Below are 20,232 nucleotides of genomic sequence, written 5' to 3'. Positions count from 1 at the left end.
AAATGCACATGTGATGCTTAGTTTCAAAATCCAGAAGGAGAGGAAAATGGGGATGGTTCCAAGGGATGTGGATGGGACATTATCTCCTGATTTATGTGCACGAATGATGGAAGGAATTTGGAGCCTCTCAGGAATGATAGAAATTGCCAGGCATTACCCAAGGCAGAGTATGGTGTGCTCTGGAAGATTCAGAGCACATCCACTTGGTTGGAGTAGGGCTACACCTTCAGTCATAGGCTGTGTCTCCCCAGGCTTTCATAAAGGTGCCCACGAGTGCCTCTCCATGCTGTCATAGTGGATAGAGCAGAAATTAGAACAGGAACGTTGTGTCTCAGGTCCATGGTAAGGATGAGGTCCTCAACACGAGGACTTCTTTCCCCAAAGCATAACACACATCCAGTAAAGAGTACTCGTCTTGGGCATACACCTTGATGGTTTTTCATGTGTGAGCACTGAAGTTACCACCACCACGCCAACAGAGAGACGTACAAGCACTCTGAACGGTCCTTGTATGCCCTTCCTCACTGATATCCCCGTTCCCCTCCACCACAGTTTTGATGCCTTTAACTACCTGTTAGTTGTGTTTATTGTTGGGACTTCTTAGAAAGTGGAATTATATGGTAATTACAGTTGCATCTGGCATCTTGCGCCCATCATCAACATGCCCTGTATCTTAGAATTTCAGTGCAATTAGAATTAATACTGGGTTAGGAGATGGCAAAATATAATTGAAAATGGTTTCTTTTCCACCTTTTCTAATTAAATTTAAGCAATATCCCCCTGTTAGGTACATTCTGTACTATCCTGCCCAAATCCAGGGTGAATACATTGTTATAAGTTAAGGAAATTGGTCTTAATTTATAAGTATAAGCCACCCGGGTAGCTCAGTCGGTTATGCATGTACCTTGGGCTCAGGTCATGATCTCAGGGTCCTGGGATCGAGGCCCACCTTGGGCTCTCTGCTCAGCAGAGAGCCTGCTTCTCCCTCTCCCTCTACATCTCCCCCTGCTTGTGCTCTCTTGCTCGCTCGCGCTCTCTCTCTGTCAAATAAATAAAATCTTAAAAAGTCATGGAAGTTGAATGTCAACATGCCACAGAGCCTTCAAGGCAGGCTCACACCTTGCCAATGAAACCTTGTATGGTGGCAGTAAATATGCAGCTAGCAGGATAATCTGTTAGGACTTTTATACAAGTCATAGGAATTCACTGGTTCACATTATGTCGAGGGGATGGTCGAAGTTCAGGAATGGCATGAGCCAGGAACTCAGTAGGTGTCAGGACTCCTGTTACTATGTGGGCTTTGTTGTCGGTACAGCTTCTATTAAAGGAAGATGGCAAAAATGAAGGAAAGAAGGAAGGAAGGAAGGAGGGAAGGAGGGAAGGAGGGAGGTCGTCCACATTTTCCGGGCTATATTGAACTTCTGGCACAGGACATAGAAAATGGCATGTCCTTTCCCAAAGCTAACGTGTAAAATCTACTGAAAGATTCCTGATTGGCCCTTTTTGGATCATTGTTGTTCCCAAGTCTAGGGAGACAGTGTTCTTTGACTTACAGGGCTTAATATTCCCCCCAATAATGATGACAGTTTCAAAATACCATGTAGGGGTGCCTGGGTGGCTCAGTTAAGCATCTGACTTTGGCTCAGGTCATGATCTCTGGGTCCTGGGATTGAGCCCTGCTCTGCAGGCTCAGTCGGTTGAGCACCCACTCTTGATTTTGGCTTTGGTTGTTGTCTCAGGATCCTGGAATCAAGCCCCACCTCCGGCTCCCCGCTTGGTGGGAAGTCTGTCTCCTTCTCCCTCTGTTGCTCTCTTGGTCTCTCTCTCTCAAATAAATAAATAATTTTTTAAAAAAAATTAAAAATAAAATAGTATGTACATAATGGACATTATTCTGATAGGACACTGATGTTGATCATGCCTTGTTTATCTTCCCTCACTGTTACTGGGTGTCATCAGAAAGCATTCCTGTGAATGTATTTTCAACTCAGTAATTACCTTGAACACCTGCCAGGTACACCGTAGTTGGCTAGGTGCCCTGGGAATGCCGAGTTCTTGTTCTCATGGAAGTGGCAATCTACCAGGGGCAGAAGACCGCACACAGTAGCTACACTGAGAGTCCGGGCAAGGTAGGAGCACTGAAGGCATGTGCAGGTGTGTGTGTGTGAATAAAACAAGTGAATAAAAAAGAAAGATGTTGGGCAGCCCCGGTGGTGCAGCAGTTTAGTGCCGCCTGCAGCCCGGGGTGTGATCCTGGAGTCCCAGGATCGAGTCCCACATCGGGCTCCCTGCATGGAGCCTGCTTCTCCCTCTGCCTGTGTCTCTGCCTCTCAGTCTCTCTCAGTCTCTCTCTCTCTCTCTCTCTCTCTCTCAATAAATGAATGAATGAATGAGTGAATGAATGAATCTTTAAAAAAAAAAAAAGACTGTGAAAGGGTGAACTTTTGGACCTGGAGACTGAGGTGGATACCAGGGAAAACATGCAGCTGGTTGCCTCTTCAGGGTCGTGAAGATTATGACCTCATAGAATCTGTATCTAAGGGACACCTGGGTGGCTCAATGGTTGAGCTTCTGGCTCAGGGCATGACCCTGGGGTCCTGGGATCGAGTCCTGTATTGGTTCCTGTATGGGTTCCCTGCAGGGAGCCTGCTTCTCCCTCTGGCTATGTCTCTGCCTCTCTCTGTTATTCTCCCGTGAATGAATAAATAAAATCTTAAAAAAAATTTAAAAACCTGCACCTTACTGAAGTGTTAGTGCAGCCTTAAAAAAAAAAAAAAAGATTTTATATATAAAAGTAGGTTCAGGGGATCCTTGGGTGGCTCAGCGGTTTCACGCCTGCCTTTGGCCCAGGGCGTGATCCTGGAGACCCAGGATCGAGTCCCGCTTCAGGCTTCCTGCATGGAGCCTGCTTCTCCCTCTGCCTGTGTCTCTACCTCTCTCTCTCTCTCTATATATATATGTCTATCATAAATAAACAAAAATAAATCTTTAAAAAAATTAAAAGTAGGTTCAAAGATTATTGACAGTATACATAGCCCCGGAGGGAGCCTGCCTCTCCCTCTGCCTGTGTCTCTGCCGCTCTCTCTGTGTCTCTCATGACTAACTAAATAAAATCTTTAAAAACAAATTATGAGAGGAGGCCTGTCTTCATGTTTTAGGTTTTGTTCTTTTTTGATTTCTTTTGCTGGGTAGCTTCCTCCCTGTCTAGCCCCTACTCCTTTAAATATACCTACTGCATTCCCAACGTGAGAAGCGTAATACCTGGCAACTTTGGCAGAGTGTCTAGGAACTTGTTACTCATTGACTCGTGGAGAAAGTCATATTTTCCGTCCTTTAGATGTAGCATTAACACAGTGCACAGGCCATGATAACCTGAATCCATTCAGGACGAAGACCTAAATCACAGGACCACCCCCCCCCCCACCACCACCACCACGCACACACAACCCAAAGCTTTAGGATTCTGTAAGAAATTAGGAAGTGTAATTTGAAATCTGAAGACTGTGACAACAATTTGAATCAAGCAGTTCCGGATCACCTAGAAAACAGAGCATATACCTCGTAGACAGAGCTCAAGATTATAGTTCCTGTAAGTTGAAAACCATGAGACAACGTTTTCTAATCTTCACACGTTTTTTAATAGTTGGTTTGAGTAGCAAGGCTGATGTTGGACAGTCTCGGGCGTGTCCTTTGCCTTCCTTTCATTGCTCTTCTTTAGCTCTGCGACCAAGGAAAGTTAAGCTGTGCGTCACTGTTACTCAGAAGTACTTTACAGTTGCCACATTCCGTGTTTGGCTTCATTTTCATGCTTGTGGCAGAAACATATGCAATGAAAAATCTGATGCAATATTAAGTAATTACACTAGGAAAATAAGTCTCATGGTAATCCTTCCATGCCATTCGGTCTGCATGGCCATAGGATTAGCAAAAGCAGTCGTTTAAATGTTTAATATTTTAGTTTTCCAAGCTTGTATCTTGAAAATTGATGTAGAGGAGTCTAAAAATTAATACTTAAAATGCTTATCTCTGAGAACTAGCTTCTGAAGGTAGACGGGTACAGGTATTTGTCTTCACCACCCAGCATTCCAGGAAACTGGAAGAACCTGTAGAAAAGAATCCTGAGCATTCTGTTCCCCAACCACCTTTGGAGGGTTCAGTCCCTGGCCCAGGTCAGGTAAACACCTCCTCCAGATCAGCCTGGGCTTCCTAAAGTCCCATCTTGGATCCGTCTTGCTTAGAAGGTTCTACAAATGGGCTCCCCATACCCTGGAACCTTCAAGCTAGTGGCATGTCCTAGAGGACTCGAGTGGGTGCCAGCCTGAACACAGGGACATGCTGTGTGTCGGGTCCCTGAACTTGCTGAGTGAGAGCACCAGGGCCTAGATGTCTCCTCATGCTTCCTGTGCTGCTCTCTGGGCTCACTCTGCCCTCCCTGGCCAGCGGCTGCAGCATACCCCGTGGTCCCTGAAATCTGATTGCTGTTTCGCTAGGGTCCCCGAAGTGGTGCAGGAGCTGCCCGCCACCTCCCCTGCGGATGACTTCAGGCAGCCTCGCTACAGCAGCAGCGGGCACTTGGAGCCACCTTCGAAGAGGGCCCTCTCGAAAGGAAGAGCGGGAAGGCCCAAGAGGCTGGAGCAGGACCACTATGAGACAGACTACACGACAGGCGGCGAGTCGTGTGACGAGCTGGAGGAGGACTGGATCAGGTAGTGGGGGGCCTCGTGCTGGAGCCGCCCTGGGCCAACGCTTGCTGGCTCAGCTGGGGTCGGGGGGTATGGTGTCATTTTGAAAACCAGGACTGGGGAGGATTTTTTTTTTCAATATTTTAAAAAAATTATTTGTCAGAAAGAGAGAGAGAGCGAGAGCGAGAGAGAACCCAAGCAGGGAAAGCAGCAGGCAGAGGGAGAAGCAGACTCCCCATGAACCCGAAGGCCGATGCAGAGCTCGATCCCAGGACTCTGAGATCATGACCTGAGCCAAAGGCAGACGCTCAACCATCTGAGCCACCCCAGTGTCCTAGATATTTTTATTCATTTCCAGAGAGACAGACAGAAAGAGCATAAGCAAGGGGAGAGGGAGAGGGAGAAGCAGACTCCCCCTGAGCTGGGCACCCCACATGGGGATCAATCCCAGGCCCTGAGCCAAAGGCAGATGCTTAATTGACTGAGCCTCTCAGGCGCCCCTGGAGATAATTTTTGGTTAGGTTTTTTTCCGTAGTACTCTTTTGAAATAAAGACTGACGTGGAGGGGATATGTTTGGCTGTGACTATGTCTTAAGGATACTTCGAGCGTCTTCCACAAAATGACCGATGAACTTCACCAGTGCTTTTACTCATACCAGTAGGCACCCAAGAACGGTCTTCCAAATAAATAAGATGCCAGTGTAGAGGAACTTCTGTTACTGATTATAAAATTCCCAGAGCAGTGCTATGGCTTTGTTTTGGCATTTACTTTTAAGTTAAGGTTTCACGATGAGACCAGAGATCCTTTTAAAAGTTTAATCCAGGGGCGCCGGCGTGGCCCAGTTGGTTGTGTCTGCCTTCAGCTCAGGTCCTGGGATCAAGGCCTGTGTTGGGCCCTCTGCTGCTCCCCCTGCTTGTGCGTGCGCATGCTCTCTCTTTGTCAAGTACATAAATAAAATCTTAAAAATAATAATAAAATAAAATAAAATAAATAAGATAATAAAATAAATAAAATAAAATAAAATAAAATAAAATAAAATAAAATGTTTAATCCGGGAGACTTTGGCAAATAATTTTCTAAACAATTAAGTTAATAATTTCGAGTTCTGGCCAAGGTTGTGGTCGAGTTATAATTCATCATCACCAAACTATACTCCTGTGTGATATGTAGCCAGCCCTTTTATGCCCAAGTATTCTGAGAAATGGAATACCAATCAGAAACATTTGCAGTGTAAATGGTGATTAATCAAAACATTGCTTCTCAGGGTGTTTGGAGGGACGAGTGGCATAGTATAGTTTGAAATCTCCTCATTGGTGGTTCTCATACCTCACTTTCCCCTCTTCCCACAGGAATTCTCAGCCACGGACACCTGAGTAGCTCAGTCGGTTAAGCTTCTGACTGTTGGTTTTGACTCAGGTCACGAGATCGAGCTTCACACGGGGCTCCCTGTTCAATGGGGAGCCTGTTTGAGATTCTTGCCCTCTGCCCCTCTGACACACACTTAAATATAACTAAACTTGCAAAAAAAAAAAAAGAAAAAAAGTTCTTGGCCACGTTCAGCCATCTAGCTATAAAATATTTTCTTGTATCATGGAAGAAAAAAAAAAACCTGATTCATATTTCTCTTTGAGCAAATCATTTCATTTCTTCCCTTTGTAAAATGAAGATATTAAGCCAATTTAGATGTAAAAATTGAAATTCCATCTTGCTATAAAGTTCATTAGTCCTATGAAACAATTCAGAGTATTATTTTCAGTGGATTATTAGGTAATAGCCTCACCGTGATCTGTAAAGAATAGCTAGTATGTTGAGAGATACAAATTATACAGAATTTGAGGGCTTTTTTCTTTTTTCTTTTTGAAGGTAATGTTTGTTTTATTTTTTTATAATAAATTTATTTTTTATTGGTGTTCAATTTACCAACATACAGAATAACACCCAGTGCTCATCCCGTCAAGTGCACCCCTCAGTTCCCGTCACCCATTCACCCCCACCCCCCGCCCTCCTCCCCTTCCACCACCCCTAGTTTGTTTCCCAGAGTTAGGAGTCTTTATGTTTTGTCTCCCTTCCTGATATTTCCCACACATTTCTTCTCCCTTCCCATATATTCCCTTTCACTATTATTTATATTCCCCAAATGAATGAGAACATATAATGTTTGTCCTTCTCCAACTGACTTACTTCACTCAGCATAATACCCCCCAGTTCCATCCACGTTGAAGCAAATGGTGGGTATTTGTCATTTCTAATGGCTGAGTAAAAGGGCTTTTTTCAATTTAATGTATTGCCATATTATTTGTACAATGAGCATATATTTTTGTACGTGTACGTTTTATTTTTATTTTATTTTTTTATGTACATGTACATTTTAAAGTCTACTTTTATTTTATTTTTTTAAAGATTTTATTTATTTATTCATGAGAGATACAGAGAGAGAGAGAGGCAGAGACACAGGCAGAGAGAGAGAGGCAGGTCCACACACAGAGCCTGACATGGGTCTCGATCCCGGGTCTCCAGGATCACACACTGGGCCGAAGGCAGGCACCAAACCGCTGAGCCACCCAGGTGTCCCTAAAGTCTACTTTTATAATCAAAGGACTTAAACTATTTCTGCTCAGGAAACAAGATCAATTTTTTAAAAATCTAAAAACTGTATTTGGTAGCGGAAGGCAACCAGCTGTCAGTAGCTGTTCTTCCCTGCAATGATGAAAATGTACTTTGTGTTCCAGAATTCCAGTTTTAAGACTTGAAATATAAATATTCTATTATCGTGTGGTGTTGTATATTCAGAATGAGTTCCTATGACTTGGACCTTAAGTTTCATAAATGATTTTCAGTTTTCTTTGTTTTTGAAGACCTTATTTATTTATTAGAGACAGCACAAGCAGGGGGAGCAGCAGAGGGAGAGGGGGAAGCAGGCTCCCCACTCAGAGCAGGAGCCTTATTCAGATCTCAATCCAGGACCCTGAGATCATGACCTGAGCTGAAGGCAGACACTTAACTGAGCCACTTGAGGTGCCCCTTCCATTTTATTTCTAAAAATCATTTAAGCATAGTATTTATTTTTAAAGATTAATTTATTTTATTTATTATTATTTTTATTTCTTTTTTTTTTAAGATTTATTTATTTATTCATTCAGAGAGAGCGAGGAGAGAGGCAGACACACAGGCAGAGGGAGAAGCAGACTCCATGCAGGAAGCCCGATGCGGGACTCGATCCTGGGTCTCCAGGATCACACCCCGGGCTGCAGGCGGCGCTAAACCGCTGCGCCACTGGGGCTGCCCTTATTTTAGTTTTTTAAGATTAATTTATTTTAGACTGTGTATATACGGATTGGGGGTGGGGCAGAGTGAGATAATTTCAAGCAGACTCTCCGTTGATTGTGGAGCTGTGACAGGGCTCCATCACAGGACCCTGAGATCATGAGAACCTGAGCCAAAAATCAACCGGTGGCTGCTCAACTGACTGGACTGCTCAGGTGCCCTTCCTCCTCCCCCAAGCATAGTATTTTTAAAACCATAAGCAGTGATGTATAAAGTATAATTTTTTTTTTTTTTTGAGAGAGAGACGGACCGTATGAGCAAGGGGGAGGAGCAGAAGGAATGAGAGAGGATCTTAAGCAGACTCTGCTAAGCATGGTTCCAGAAGGGGTTTGATCTCACAACCCTGAGATCATGATTGGAGCCAAAATTAAGAGTTGGATGCTCAACTGACTGAGCCACCCAGGTCCCCCTAAAGTATAATAATTTTTTTTAAATGATTTTACTTTTTTATTCATGAGAGACACAGAGAGAGAGGCAGAGACACAGGCAGAGGGAGAAGCAGGCTCTCTGCTGAGCAGGGAGCCTGATGTGGGACTCGATCCCAGGACCCTGGGATCACGACCTGAGCCAAAGGCAGACGCTCAACCCCTGAGCCACTCAGGCATCCCAAATATAATCATTCTTAAGAGAAAACTTATTTTCATCCCACCTTCCCTCTACCTGTATGCAACAGAAACGGGAGAATGTCATTTTCTATATCCCAAGAGCTCATTTTCTTTGATGATTAAACACTGGATTTTATGTCTGCCAGAGTCCTAAGTAGTCATTTTCTAACTCAATTTTTAGGGAATATCCACCTATCACTTCAGATCAACAAAGACAACTCTACAAGAGAAATTTTGACACTGGCCTGCAGGAATACAAGAGCTTACAAGCAGAACTTGATGAGATCAATAAAGAACTCTCTCGCCTGGATAAAGAATTGGATGACTATAGAGAAGAAAGTGAAGAGTACATGGTAAATTCAAACCTGACAATTATATATTACATATGATATGATATGATTTAATCTATGACGATATCATGTCCTTTCTATTGTTGATTTAAATTTTGCTGGTCACTCTCAAATTGGTTTCATTGAATAATAACTGGAATCCAATCTTAGATGTGAAAGTCTTTCCAAATTGAAGAGTGCACTGATGTAGTTAACAAGTACAAAACAACAGGCTATGTACATATATCCCTTCCTACTTACAAAAAAAAAAAAGCTATATTACTTTTCTATTTTTAAACAGGTCATTGTTTCTGTAAGATATTACACATTATAGGATTGTGTACAGAAAAATAAACTACTGTAAATATTGTCACTTGGTTGTCAACAAATATGAGTTTATGGTGGTGGTTGTTTTTTTCCCCCTCTTGGCTGAAGTAATGTTTTTCCGTGAATGTTACTCTTTTTAATCCCTTTCTATACTATACTCTTCGGGAAAAAAGTCACTTAAGGAGTGGGGAATTATGCTTCAGCTCTTTAAAGGCATTGTACTCACATACATTATTTAGAATTCTTGTGCATGAGAAATTGGTCCGTTCCTCCTGTTTATCTTAATCATTCATATATGTCACTATTGACTCAGTAGACGTCTGTTTTATACTTTGGGTTATAATCTGCTACTTTATTTTGTTGGTCAAATTATTTTATATATACGTGCTATATTAGCATGTATATAATATGGTAAATATGTATGTGATTAATATATAAATGATAAATATGTATATATTTTAGTGGGTGTGTATGTTAGTATATATAAGTTAATGTATATAGTAAGTTAGTTACTAGGAAGCTCAGACCAGTTTCATAATCTTAATGGGGTATAACCAGATGAGCGCTGTGCCTTACAGAAGGTCTCTCTGGTGTCGGCATGGCACATGCACCAGCCTGGGGAGAGATGAGAGGCAGCAAAACAAATAGCTATGGCATGGGAAGTGTAAGTCATACATTTCTCTTTGCTGGCTTCCTTCAGCCCCTCTTGCTGCCTGTACTAGTTTTAAGAGCCTAAAGACTTCATTATTTTAATTTCCTCTATTTGCGGCATTGTTGGCAGTTTTAGCCCCAAAATATAACCTCAGGCATGTTACTTTTGAAAGAGAAAATGCCCCTGCTAAACGTGTTCTATTGTGTTTCTCATTAATAGGCTGCTGCTGATGAATACAATAGACTGAAACAAGTTAAGGGAGTAAGTATCACAGATCTGTAAGATTCCCTTCAGGAAGAATTTTTCTGTTATGTGTTTTTTTATTTAACCTTTGGAATGACTATGAGTACGGGTACCTTGTCACACAAACACTGGCTATGACAAAAGGCCCTAAAACTGCATGGTGAAAATGGTAGCAGAAACTAGAACCTTAATTTCAGTTGTTTGCAGCTACCACCAGTAGCTGAATTTTTAAGCTTTTTTTTTTTTTTAATTGAATTATACATTCAGAAACTTGCACGAGGCTACTACTTGGCAGATTTTCACCAAACGACCATATACCTAGCACTCAGATGAAGAAATGTATTTCTTAGAGTACCTGGAAACCCTCTCTTGTTGCCTCCTCCCAATTTATCCTTTCCCCACAGATAACCCCCATCCCAACTTCTAACATCATAGATTAGGTTTGCCTATTTTGAACTTTATGTAAATGGAATCATATAGTAGGGATTTTTTTTTTAAGATTTTATTTATTTATTCATGAGAGACACAGAGAGAGACAGAGACACAGGTAGAGGGAGAAGTAGGCTCCCTGTGGGGACCTGATGTGGGACTCGATCCCAGGACCCTGAGATCACACCCTGAGCCAAACGCAGCCTCTCAACCACTGAGCCACCCAGCTGCCCCTAGTATGGGTTTTTCATGTGTCATTTATTTCCTTTTTTTTTTTTTAACGATTTTATTTATTTGAAAGAGGGAGCGTGCAAAAAAGCAGGGGAAGAGGCAGAGGCAGTGGGAGAGGGACAAGCAGACTCCATGCTAAGCTTGGAGCTCAACAAAGGGCTCGATCCCAGGACCCTGCAATCATGACTTGAGCTGAAACCAAAAGTCGGATGCTTAACCGACTCAACCATCCGGGTGCCCCATATGTGATGTCTTTTGCTCTTTCTGAATATCCATTCATATTTTTTTGTGTGGCTATGGTTCATTTATTTTTGCTTTGTGAATAAAAGGTAACTTATTTATCCATTCTTTTGTTTGTCAGTGTTTGGTTTGTCCTCAAATTAGGGCTTTTACAACTAATGCGGCTTTAAGTGTCTGTGTACGTGTGCACATGTTTGTTAGGTGTATACTTGGGAGTGAAATTTCAGGATCATTGGGAAGTATCTGTCTAACCTTGGGTAAGTAGTGTCATAGTGTCAGACAGCTCTCCTGCTTTGCCACTTTATATTTCCAGTGAGCTGTGTAGTTTCCTTTTGCTCCATATCCTTGTTAATGCTTGCCATTCATTATCAGTCATTCTTGGTTTAAAACTTTTTTTTCTTTAAAGATTGTATTTATTTGAATGAGAGATTGAGAGAGAAAGAGCACAAGATCGGGGAGGGCCAAAGGGAGAAGCAGACACCTCACTGAGCAGAGACCATGATGCAGGACTCAATCCCAGGACCCTGGCATCAGGACCTGAGCCAAAGGCAGATGCTCAACTGTTTGAACCACAGGTGCCCCTAAAACTTTGTTTTTAAAAGATTTTTATATAAACATTTTTAAAAATCACAAAACCATAATTTTCAATGCAAGAGTTTAAAAGTACATACAGTGGGGGGCAGCCCCACTGCTAAACCGGGTGGCTCAGCGGTTTAGCACCACTTTCAGCCCAGGGCCTGATCCTGGGGACCCGGGATCGAGTCCCACGTCAGGCTCCCTGCATGGAGCCTGCTTCTCCCTCTGCCTGTGTCTCCGCCATTCTCTCTCTCTCTCTCTGTGTCTCTCATGAATAAAAAAAAAAAAAAAAAAAAAGTCTTTAAAAAGAATATACAGTAGGGCACCTGCCTGGCTTAGTTGGTAAAACATGAGAGTCTTGGTCTCAGAGTTTTGAGTTCAAGCCTCACAGTGATTGTAGAGATTACTTAAAAAATAAAAAACAAAAAGGAAAGAAAAAAAGTGTCTTGTTCCCCATTTACCCATTTATTGTTTCCCAAGTCAACCAATATCACCAGTTTTTGTTTTACTAATTTTATTAAAGATTTTATTTTTAAGTAATCTCTACAATCAGTGTGGAGCTTGAACCCACAACCTCAAGACCAAGAGTCACATGCTCTACCAACTGAGCAGGCCAAGCACCCGTGTTTTACTGATTTTTTTTTAGATGATGTGTTAGCAAAAAGGTCAGTAAGTTTTTTGGGTCACTTTAGAAATCACTAGAAATAAGTGTATGCTTTGTAAAACTCAGGTTAGAAGATATGATTCAGGGTTGCCTGGGTGGCTCAGTTGGTTAAGCATCTGACTCTTAGCTCAGGTCTTAATCTCAGGGTCATGAGTTCAAGCCCCATGTTGGGCTCCATGTTCCATGTGGAACCTACTTCTAAAAAAGAAGATAATGATTCAACTCCATTGAAAAAAGAATCAACTGCCTATATGCCCAGAGAAACTGCCATATTTGTTTTTATTTTGTTAAATTTACCTTTATTTATTTCTTCCTTTTTTTTTTAGTCTCCAGATTACAAAAATAAGAGGAATTATTGCAAGCAGTTGAAGAGCAAATTGTCCCACATCAAGAAGATGGTTGGAGACTATGATAGACAGAAAACATAGAAGGCAGATGCCACACAGTTTGAGAGATTGTGAAGTATTTGACATATCTGCGACGTTGTCAGAAGGCAAAATGACTTTGGATTTCGAACCCAGGAGGCCAGATCTTTGTGATCATTACAAAGTTTTGGTAGCTTTAATATCATCAGTATTGAAGCATTTTACACATAGCTTTTGATAATCAACTGGGCTGAACACTCCTGATTAAGGATTCTGTGCTTTAGACTTTGGCTGTTGTGCTAAAGGACTGAGTATAGGTGGAGGTTTTTAGACCTTGGAAGAAGGTCCCACGGTGAACTTGTGCTGTGAACTTGCACACTTGGGGCAGTCTTTCCTTAATACCTAAGTGCACTCATTAGTTCGCGTAGGTAATCTCTCCATTCCTGCCAGAACTCTGCCTTCAGAACTGTTATCACCATTCCTTTTTTAAGTAAGGGAACCAGGTCTCTGCAGGGAAGTCTCGGAAGTGAAACTGCCTGTTTCCTGGCCTGCAATTTTGGTTATTAAGTCTGTTTTGTGACTTGAGTCCACAAATAAAATCCCAGGCCTTCCATATGTTACTTACTATGGCTACTGCCTTCTACCAACCTCCCCGCTGATTGTTTTTTTTTTTTTTCCTCCTGTGTGTAAATGGTGTTAAAAGAACTTTTTATTGTTTTATGTTATCCAGATAATAAAGATCATGTAAAAACAACAAATTGTGAAATTTAAAGATTGTAAATATGTGCTCACCTATTAAGAATCAAAATTTAAACCTCCTCGTTAGAATTCTGTTGTGTATTTTAAAGTACTTTGTAATCTTTTATGGTTTACATGCATTTTTGTTTTGTTTTGTTTTTAACCAACTAGACTTTTTCATTATATCAGAGTATTTGATGACATCGCTAATTCAGTTGTGACTTGAATTGTATCTTACAACAATGTTCAAGGTCTGTACATACTTTATAAGGTATTAAACCTGGTGTTTTCTTTCTTTCATACACCTATTTGACATCAGTAGTGCTATTAATATTAAGTTTTGGAAAATTACACTCAGTTTTATCTGTTATTGTTTTCAACTATTTTGGGTGCTGTTGCTAAATCTCCCAGTCTTTTGGTTATCAGAAGGCTGATTTGTCTGGAAATAGAGTGCAATAACATAAAATGTCAAATTATTTCAGATGGTGTCCTTGGTTTACCACTTTTTTTTAGTTTAAATTTTTATTAGTAAAGTAAAATGAGCTGATAGTGGTGGGCAGATAGCTAGTCCAGTTGATTGTGATTATCACCCCAGTTTAGAACTGGTTTTGTGAAAAATTTTGAAGAATAATCTTTAAATAATCTTTAGTATACAATTCAGACATTTAAGTATATAATTCTTTATATATAAGTCTGAATCATTTTCCAAAGGTAAACCTTAAAATGTTTCTATTATAACATTGATTCATTTCTTCAAATTGAAGAAATTCTTAATTGTCCATGTGCTGTACATATTACAAAAGGCAATCATTTGCAGTTTTCCTACTTTTGGATTCACAACAAATGGTAAAGACTCTCGAGCAACCTAACTCTTTGTTTATGTACGCTAACATCTAAATTTCTCTGTTCTTGGAAGTCAGCATACTTGGATTATGAAAACGGCAAGCTTGCCAGTGTTCTGACAAAACTATTCAGCTGAATGAAGAAAATCAAATAGCATGAATTTCCATTGTAAAATTGTGTCATAAAATTGAACTTTGAATAAAAAGCAAAATCATTTCTCAACTGTGGTACTTAAAGACCACTTGGGATTAATCAGCTGGATGTAATTTTGGCGAACCACTCACAGATTTCTGGTTTGGAAAATAAAAGGTTAAGGTTAGATGTCAGAGGTCTTTTCCATCTCTGACCTGAGATTCTTTAAAAAAAAAAAAAAAAAAAAAAAGGTTTTATTTATTTTTTCATGAGAGACACAGAGAGGAGAGAGAGAGACAGAGACACAGCCAGAGGGAGAAGCCTGCTCCATGCAGGGAGCCTGATGTGGGACTGGATCCCGGGACTCCAGGATCACACCCTGGGCCAAAGGCAGGTGCTAAACCTCTGAGCCACCCAGGGATCCCTCTGACCTGAGATTCTTATGTCCGCATTCAGCTTCCTACTATGAAGGATTGTTCCAGAAATTCCATTTTGAAAGCATGTGGTCCCGCTTATAAAGGTTAACTGCAGAGTGTGGTTCTTTTTCGTAGGTGATTCTGCATTAAAACTAGGTAAGATCAGGGGCAGCCCTGGTGGTGCAGCAGTTTAGCACTGCCTGCAGCCCAGAGCATAATCCTAGAGACCCTGGATCGAGTCCCATGTCAGGCTCTCTGCATGGAGCCTGCTTCTCCCTCTGCCTGTGTCTCTGCTACTCTCTCTCTCTCAGCATCTCTATGAATAAATAAAATATTTAAAATTAAAAAAAAGTAGGTAAGATCAATATTTTAATTTCTATTTTAAGAAACTTAAATATAGGAACCTATAAACATATGTCCACCCCTCAGAACAGGTGTTAGTTTTATCATATATGCCTTGTATTTTTGGATATAGATTTAAGTCTATTAGCATTTATAGTAAAAGTTACATTGTATACACACACTTATATGAAATTATTTAATCCTTATCACATTCTGTTGACATGTAATCATTTCTCCTGTTCATTTAACAGGAAAACTGAGGATGTGCTAGATGAACTGGTCTGTCACACAGTAGCAAATGATTAAAGTAGGATTGGGATCTTGGTCTGTTGGAATATTAGATTCTGTACTCCCACTCTAGGTTAACTATCAATAAATTCATGGATTAAGTAAGACGGGATTGTTCTGTCTGGTATTAATAAAATACCATATTTTAAGTACATTTAATTGATGTAAAATGCTTCATATGAAATACTGAAAATATATGTAAAGACCTGAACGAGTGTGCATGTGCACAGAAGGGTAGGAGCAGAAGAAGAGTTCTCCATTTGTGGTTTTCCAGCTGTCAGTTGCTTTCAGAGTTCCTGACACAGAGACATCCTCTCTGCCTCATCACTGAGATATGACGTATCTCATCTGGACGTTTCTAAAGGCTCAGCTGGAGATATCAGGATTGAGATCCAATCTCCTGGCAGCCTGTGGTTCTGCACTAATGTGACTTCTCTTCTGTGAAAGGATAGATGAATCTCTCCTCCTGCATTTCCTATTGTTCATGTCCTTTAATGGGAACAGTTTTTATGAAGAAAAATGCCCAAGTAACCTGGGTAGTTTTTTTTTTTTTTTTTTTTAAGATTTTATTCATGAAAGACACAGAGTGGCAGAGATCCAGGCAGAGGGAGAAGTAGGCTACCTGCAGGGACCCTGGGATCCCACCCCGAACCAAATGCAGACACCCAACTGCTGAGCCACCCACACATCCCTAACCTGGGTAGTTTTTATTTATTATTTTTTTTTATTAAAATTTTTTTTTTCTGTGTGGGTAGTTTTTAGATAGCACTGTTAAGAGTGCCATTTTGCAGTTAGAGAAAAGCATGGAAACAACCATGATTTGCAGGGGTGCGAGGGGGAGCAGGACCACCACAGAGTGTATGTGTGTGTCCGCCCCCCCACCAAGATTTCTAATTGCTGCCCCAGGACCTGCTGGCTTTTCCCTGCATGTGCTGTCCTGCTTTTGCTTTGCCCTGTGGCAGGTACTTGCTGTGTGACCTTGGACAGATTGCTAAATCTGGCAGTTCACTTATTTGTGTGGGAGCTACTTGTACCTGGTATCGTAGTTATTTTGAAGGTAGTTAATGTAGAACTTAGGACAATAGTCCTCGTCAGAAAATAATAGACGTGGCCAGTTACGCCTCTTGCCCAAAGCTGGAATGTCAAGACTGGAAAAAGCTTTTAAAAAGCAAATTATGAAAAAATAAATAAATAAAAATAAAATAAAAAGCAAATTATGTTTTAAGAGTCTATGTATCATCCCAGTCCTTGGTCTGTGCTGGGTGCAGTGTTTAGGGTATAAATTCTAGGTTTTCTTCTCTTTTTTTTTAATAATCTGAATTTTATTTTATTTTTTTATTTTTTATGATAGTCACAGAGAGAGAGAGAGAGAGAGGCAGAGACATAGGCAGAGGGAGAAGCAGGCTCCATGTACTGGGAGCCCGACGTGGGATTCGATCCCGGGTCTCCAGGATCGCGCCCTGGGCCAAAGGCAGGCGCCAAACCGCTGCGCCACCCAGGGATCCCTTTTTTTTTTTTTTTAATTTTAGGTTTGGCACCATTGACTTGAGAGACGATGAACAAGTGCTTGGCATATCAAAATGAGGATTATTCTATGCTGTTAAGAGCAATGGTGGAGGTTTTCAGTGAGTCTCTGCAGTGATTGAGGTTTCATCTAAAGGTATTGGAATAGGTGGGTTCATCTCTCCCAGTCTCCAAAGTTGTGCCCCCTGAATTCCAGTTTAGCAACACTGAGCTTTTCATCAATTTATTAACCCTGGGGACTGTGTCCAGATACCCACGGGCAAAGAGCACACAGTTCCATTCATTTTTCACAGTTGTCCCTTAGTTCTACTAGTTAAAACATTAGGCTTGGTTTGATCCATTTCTTCTACCAATTTGTACACAATTAGAGTACTGTGGCAGGCTTAGTCATGGCAAGGGATTACCATGGAGTTACGCATGTTTTGCTTTGTTGCCACTCTTATTTAAGATCTATGACTAAAATCTATACAGAGGAGAGTGAACTTCACAGTTGTGAGTTTGAACAATTCAGCCTCCACAAATACACTTTACTGGGGACTTCTGTCCTTTCCCTGGTTTTTCATTAAAAAGAAAAAAAAGGCCTTCCCTCCGGGTGCCTGGCTGGCTCAGTCGGTACAACATGGGACTTTTGATCTCTGGGTCCTGAGTTCATGCCCCACATTGGGTTGTGGAGCCTACATAATATAAAAATAAAATGTTTAATTAAAAAAAGCCTTCCCAGACTGATGGATAGTGAAGATACACAAGATACATACTTGGGGCTTGGGGTTGTAGCTAGCTGTCCCATGGGAATGCATCCTGTCTTGGAACAGGATGGCCAACCAGAATGGAGAAAAAGAAAAAGGAAAAAGAGTTTGTGGAAGAAAGGGAGGATAGCAGGAAAGTAGAACAGGTAAGGAGAAAATGTGAGTCCTGTGAAGAGTCAAAGGTGTAGGGGGGGCAAAAATGAAAGATGACTGGCATTGGGAAAGAATCAGCAATGCCAATTTCTCTCTCTCTCTTTTTTTTTTTTTTTAAGATTTTATTGATTCATGAGAGACACGGAGAAAGAGGCAGAGAAACAGGCAGAGGGAGAAGCAGGCTCCATGTAGGGAGCCCGATGCGGGACTCGATCCCAGGACTCCAGGAACACGCCCTGGGCTGAAGGCAGGCGCCAAATTGCTGAGCCACCCAGGTGTCCCAATTACTCTCCTTTTGAAGGACAACACGAAAAAATAATAAGGCCTTTGTCTTGGGGTGGGGGAGGAAAACTAGCTGCTAACAGGGTCGCCACTATGTAATGTGCAAGCCCTGTAGGGTAGGTGAAGGCATCCCCATATTGTACATGGAACTTGCTTGTGGTCACCCAGCTAGTGTGGCAAGGCCTGATTTTATTTTATTTTTTATTTTTTATTTTTTTAAGGCCTGATTTTATTTTATTTTTTTAATAAATTAATTTTTATTGGTGTTCAATTTACCAACATACAGAATAACACCCAGTGCTCATCCCGTCAAGTGTCCCCCTCAGTGCCCGTCACCCATTCACCCCCACCCCCCGCCCTCCTCCCCTTCCACCACCCCTAGTTCATTTCCCAGAGTTAGGAGTCTCTATGTTCTGTCTCCCTTCCTGATATTTCCCACACATTTCTTTTAAACCCAGGTCTGGGGCAACCCTGGTGGCGCAGCGGTTTAGTGCCGCCTGCAGCCCAGGGCGTGATCCTGGAGACCCTGGATTGAGTCCCACGTTGGGCTCTCTGTGTGGAGCCTGCTTCTCCCTCTGCCTGTGTCTCTGCCTCTCATTCTCTCCGTGTCTCTATGAAAAAATAAATAAAATCTTAAAAAAAAATAAACCCAGGTCTGTTCTTTCCAGTATTAGGCAGCATGGCTTGTGTTTATGTTTTTGAAGGGAGCAGAACACAAAGGAAGATGTGGGCACCAACAAAGCAATAAAGGCAACACAGGGGGAGCCTATGCTGATGGGGAAGTAAGTAAAGAAGCTCCAGTTCTTGCCCTTCCTCTCCTAGATGTAACCTTTTCCTGATGCTCTGGATGCACTTTGCCTCTCCATTTCTCAAGTGTGGGAAATGCTAGTGTATTTGCAAAAAACCAAAAACACAACCCCCCCCAAAAGAAACCCCAACTTCAAAGTAGATTAGTAAATGCATTATTTATTGTCTTACTGGAAACAGTATTTCATACTGCTCCAAGCTGCTCTGAAAGTTAGCTTCACAGGGGGGATTAGATACACAAAAATGGGGCGACAGGTAGCAACAGGTACACGTGCTTGCAAGCAGTTCTCGGATATACAATTATGTGTCACGCGGTATAATCAGTCTGTAAAAATTCAGCCTCATGCATTCCCATGTAGATGGGTGGAAAATCCCTTAGGTCATCTGAATCCATTAGGTTTCTGTCGTATTTGTTCAAAAATATTGCCCGCGGGCCTCTGACTGGTTTTCCACTTCTTGTTTTTGGCTTTTCCTTGAGGTCGCCTCAGCCAGCCACCGAGGCTGACATCAGTAGAGCCTATTTTAAGGCACTGCACTTTGCACGCACAGGAGCAATTCTTGATCTGTCGGGGTCTCAAGCATCTCCAACCTGCCCCCCACACTGAGCCCCTCTTACCCCACCTCAGCCTCTTGAAGGTGCAGCTCTAACCTTTCCGTTGCTCCACTGAAAGCTTCTGGGTCTTGGATCCTTTTCCCTCAAAGGCATCTGGCCCACCGACCAGATCTGGGATCCACCCTCCTCCCCGGCTGCTCTGCCCTACTACCCTGGTCCCAACCACCATCCTCCCTCATTGTTACACCCTTCAGAGCCTCCCCCCCACCGCCCATTTCAGCAGCCATCACCCCACCCGTCTTCTCAAGCAGTCCCAGAAGCACGTCCCTGCGTGTGCAGCCCAGGGCCTGAGCTCCTGCGGCTCCCTCTGCCCGGGAGCTCCCGCCCTAGGGGTCAGAAGGGCTGACGCCCTTCCTCCGTGGGGCTGTGGTGCTCCTGCCCTCCCAGTGAGGCCTCCTCCCACTACCTTCCTCTAGGCTGGGACCTTGGCCCTTCTATGCTCTGCTCTTCTCTCTTGGCGCTAGCACTTGGCACAGGACGTTTTCCTCCATGAACATCTTCATGGCAGAAGGATTCCACGAAGGCAAGGATTAGCTTCTAAGTGCTGTGTACTCAGTGCGCAGAACTGGATCAGGCCCGAAGCCAGCGCTCTTTTTTTTTTTTTTTTTTTTTCTTCCTTACAGCTCCAGCCCAGAGCAGCCCTACCTGGAGCAGCCTGTACTGGAGCAGCCCTACCTGGG

The 20,232-nt window shown here is 42.2% G+C and overlaps 1 protein-coding gene across 3 annotated transcripts in view; it reads left to right on the top strand.

The window, feature by feature from the left end:
- OCLN (occludin) overlaps positions 1–15,532 on the top strand; it is a 55,551-nt gene extending 40,019 nt beyond the window's left edge. For all 3 annotated transcript variants that reach the window (XM_072745385.1, XM_072745384.1, XM_072745383.1), the window contains exons 6-9: positions 4,491–4,706; positions 8,794–8,965; positions 10,140–10,181; positions 12,630–15,532. In XM_072745385.1, the coding sequence (XP_072601486.1) occupies positions 4,491–4,706; positions 8,794–8,965; positions 10,140–10,181; positions 12,630–12,731 (532 nt within the window). In that variant the 3' untranslated portion in view covers positions 12,732–15,532. The remainder of the gene's footprint in view (positions 1–4,490; positions 4,707–8,793; positions 8,966–10,139; positions 10,182–12,629) is intronic.
- The last annotated feature ends 4,700 nt before the right edge of the window (positions 15,533–20,232 follow it).

Source organism: Vulpes vulpes, unplaced genomic scaffold (assembly GCF_048418805.1).
Source record: "Vulpes vulpes isolate BD-2025 unplaced genomic scaffold, VulVul3 u000000652, whole genome shotgun sequence".
NCBI lineage: Eukaryota > Metazoa > Chordata > Mammalia > Carnivora > Canidae > Vulpes > Vulpes vulpes.
Note: the sequence above shows the minus strand (reverse complement) of the source record. Positions and strands in the feature narration are given on the sequence as shown.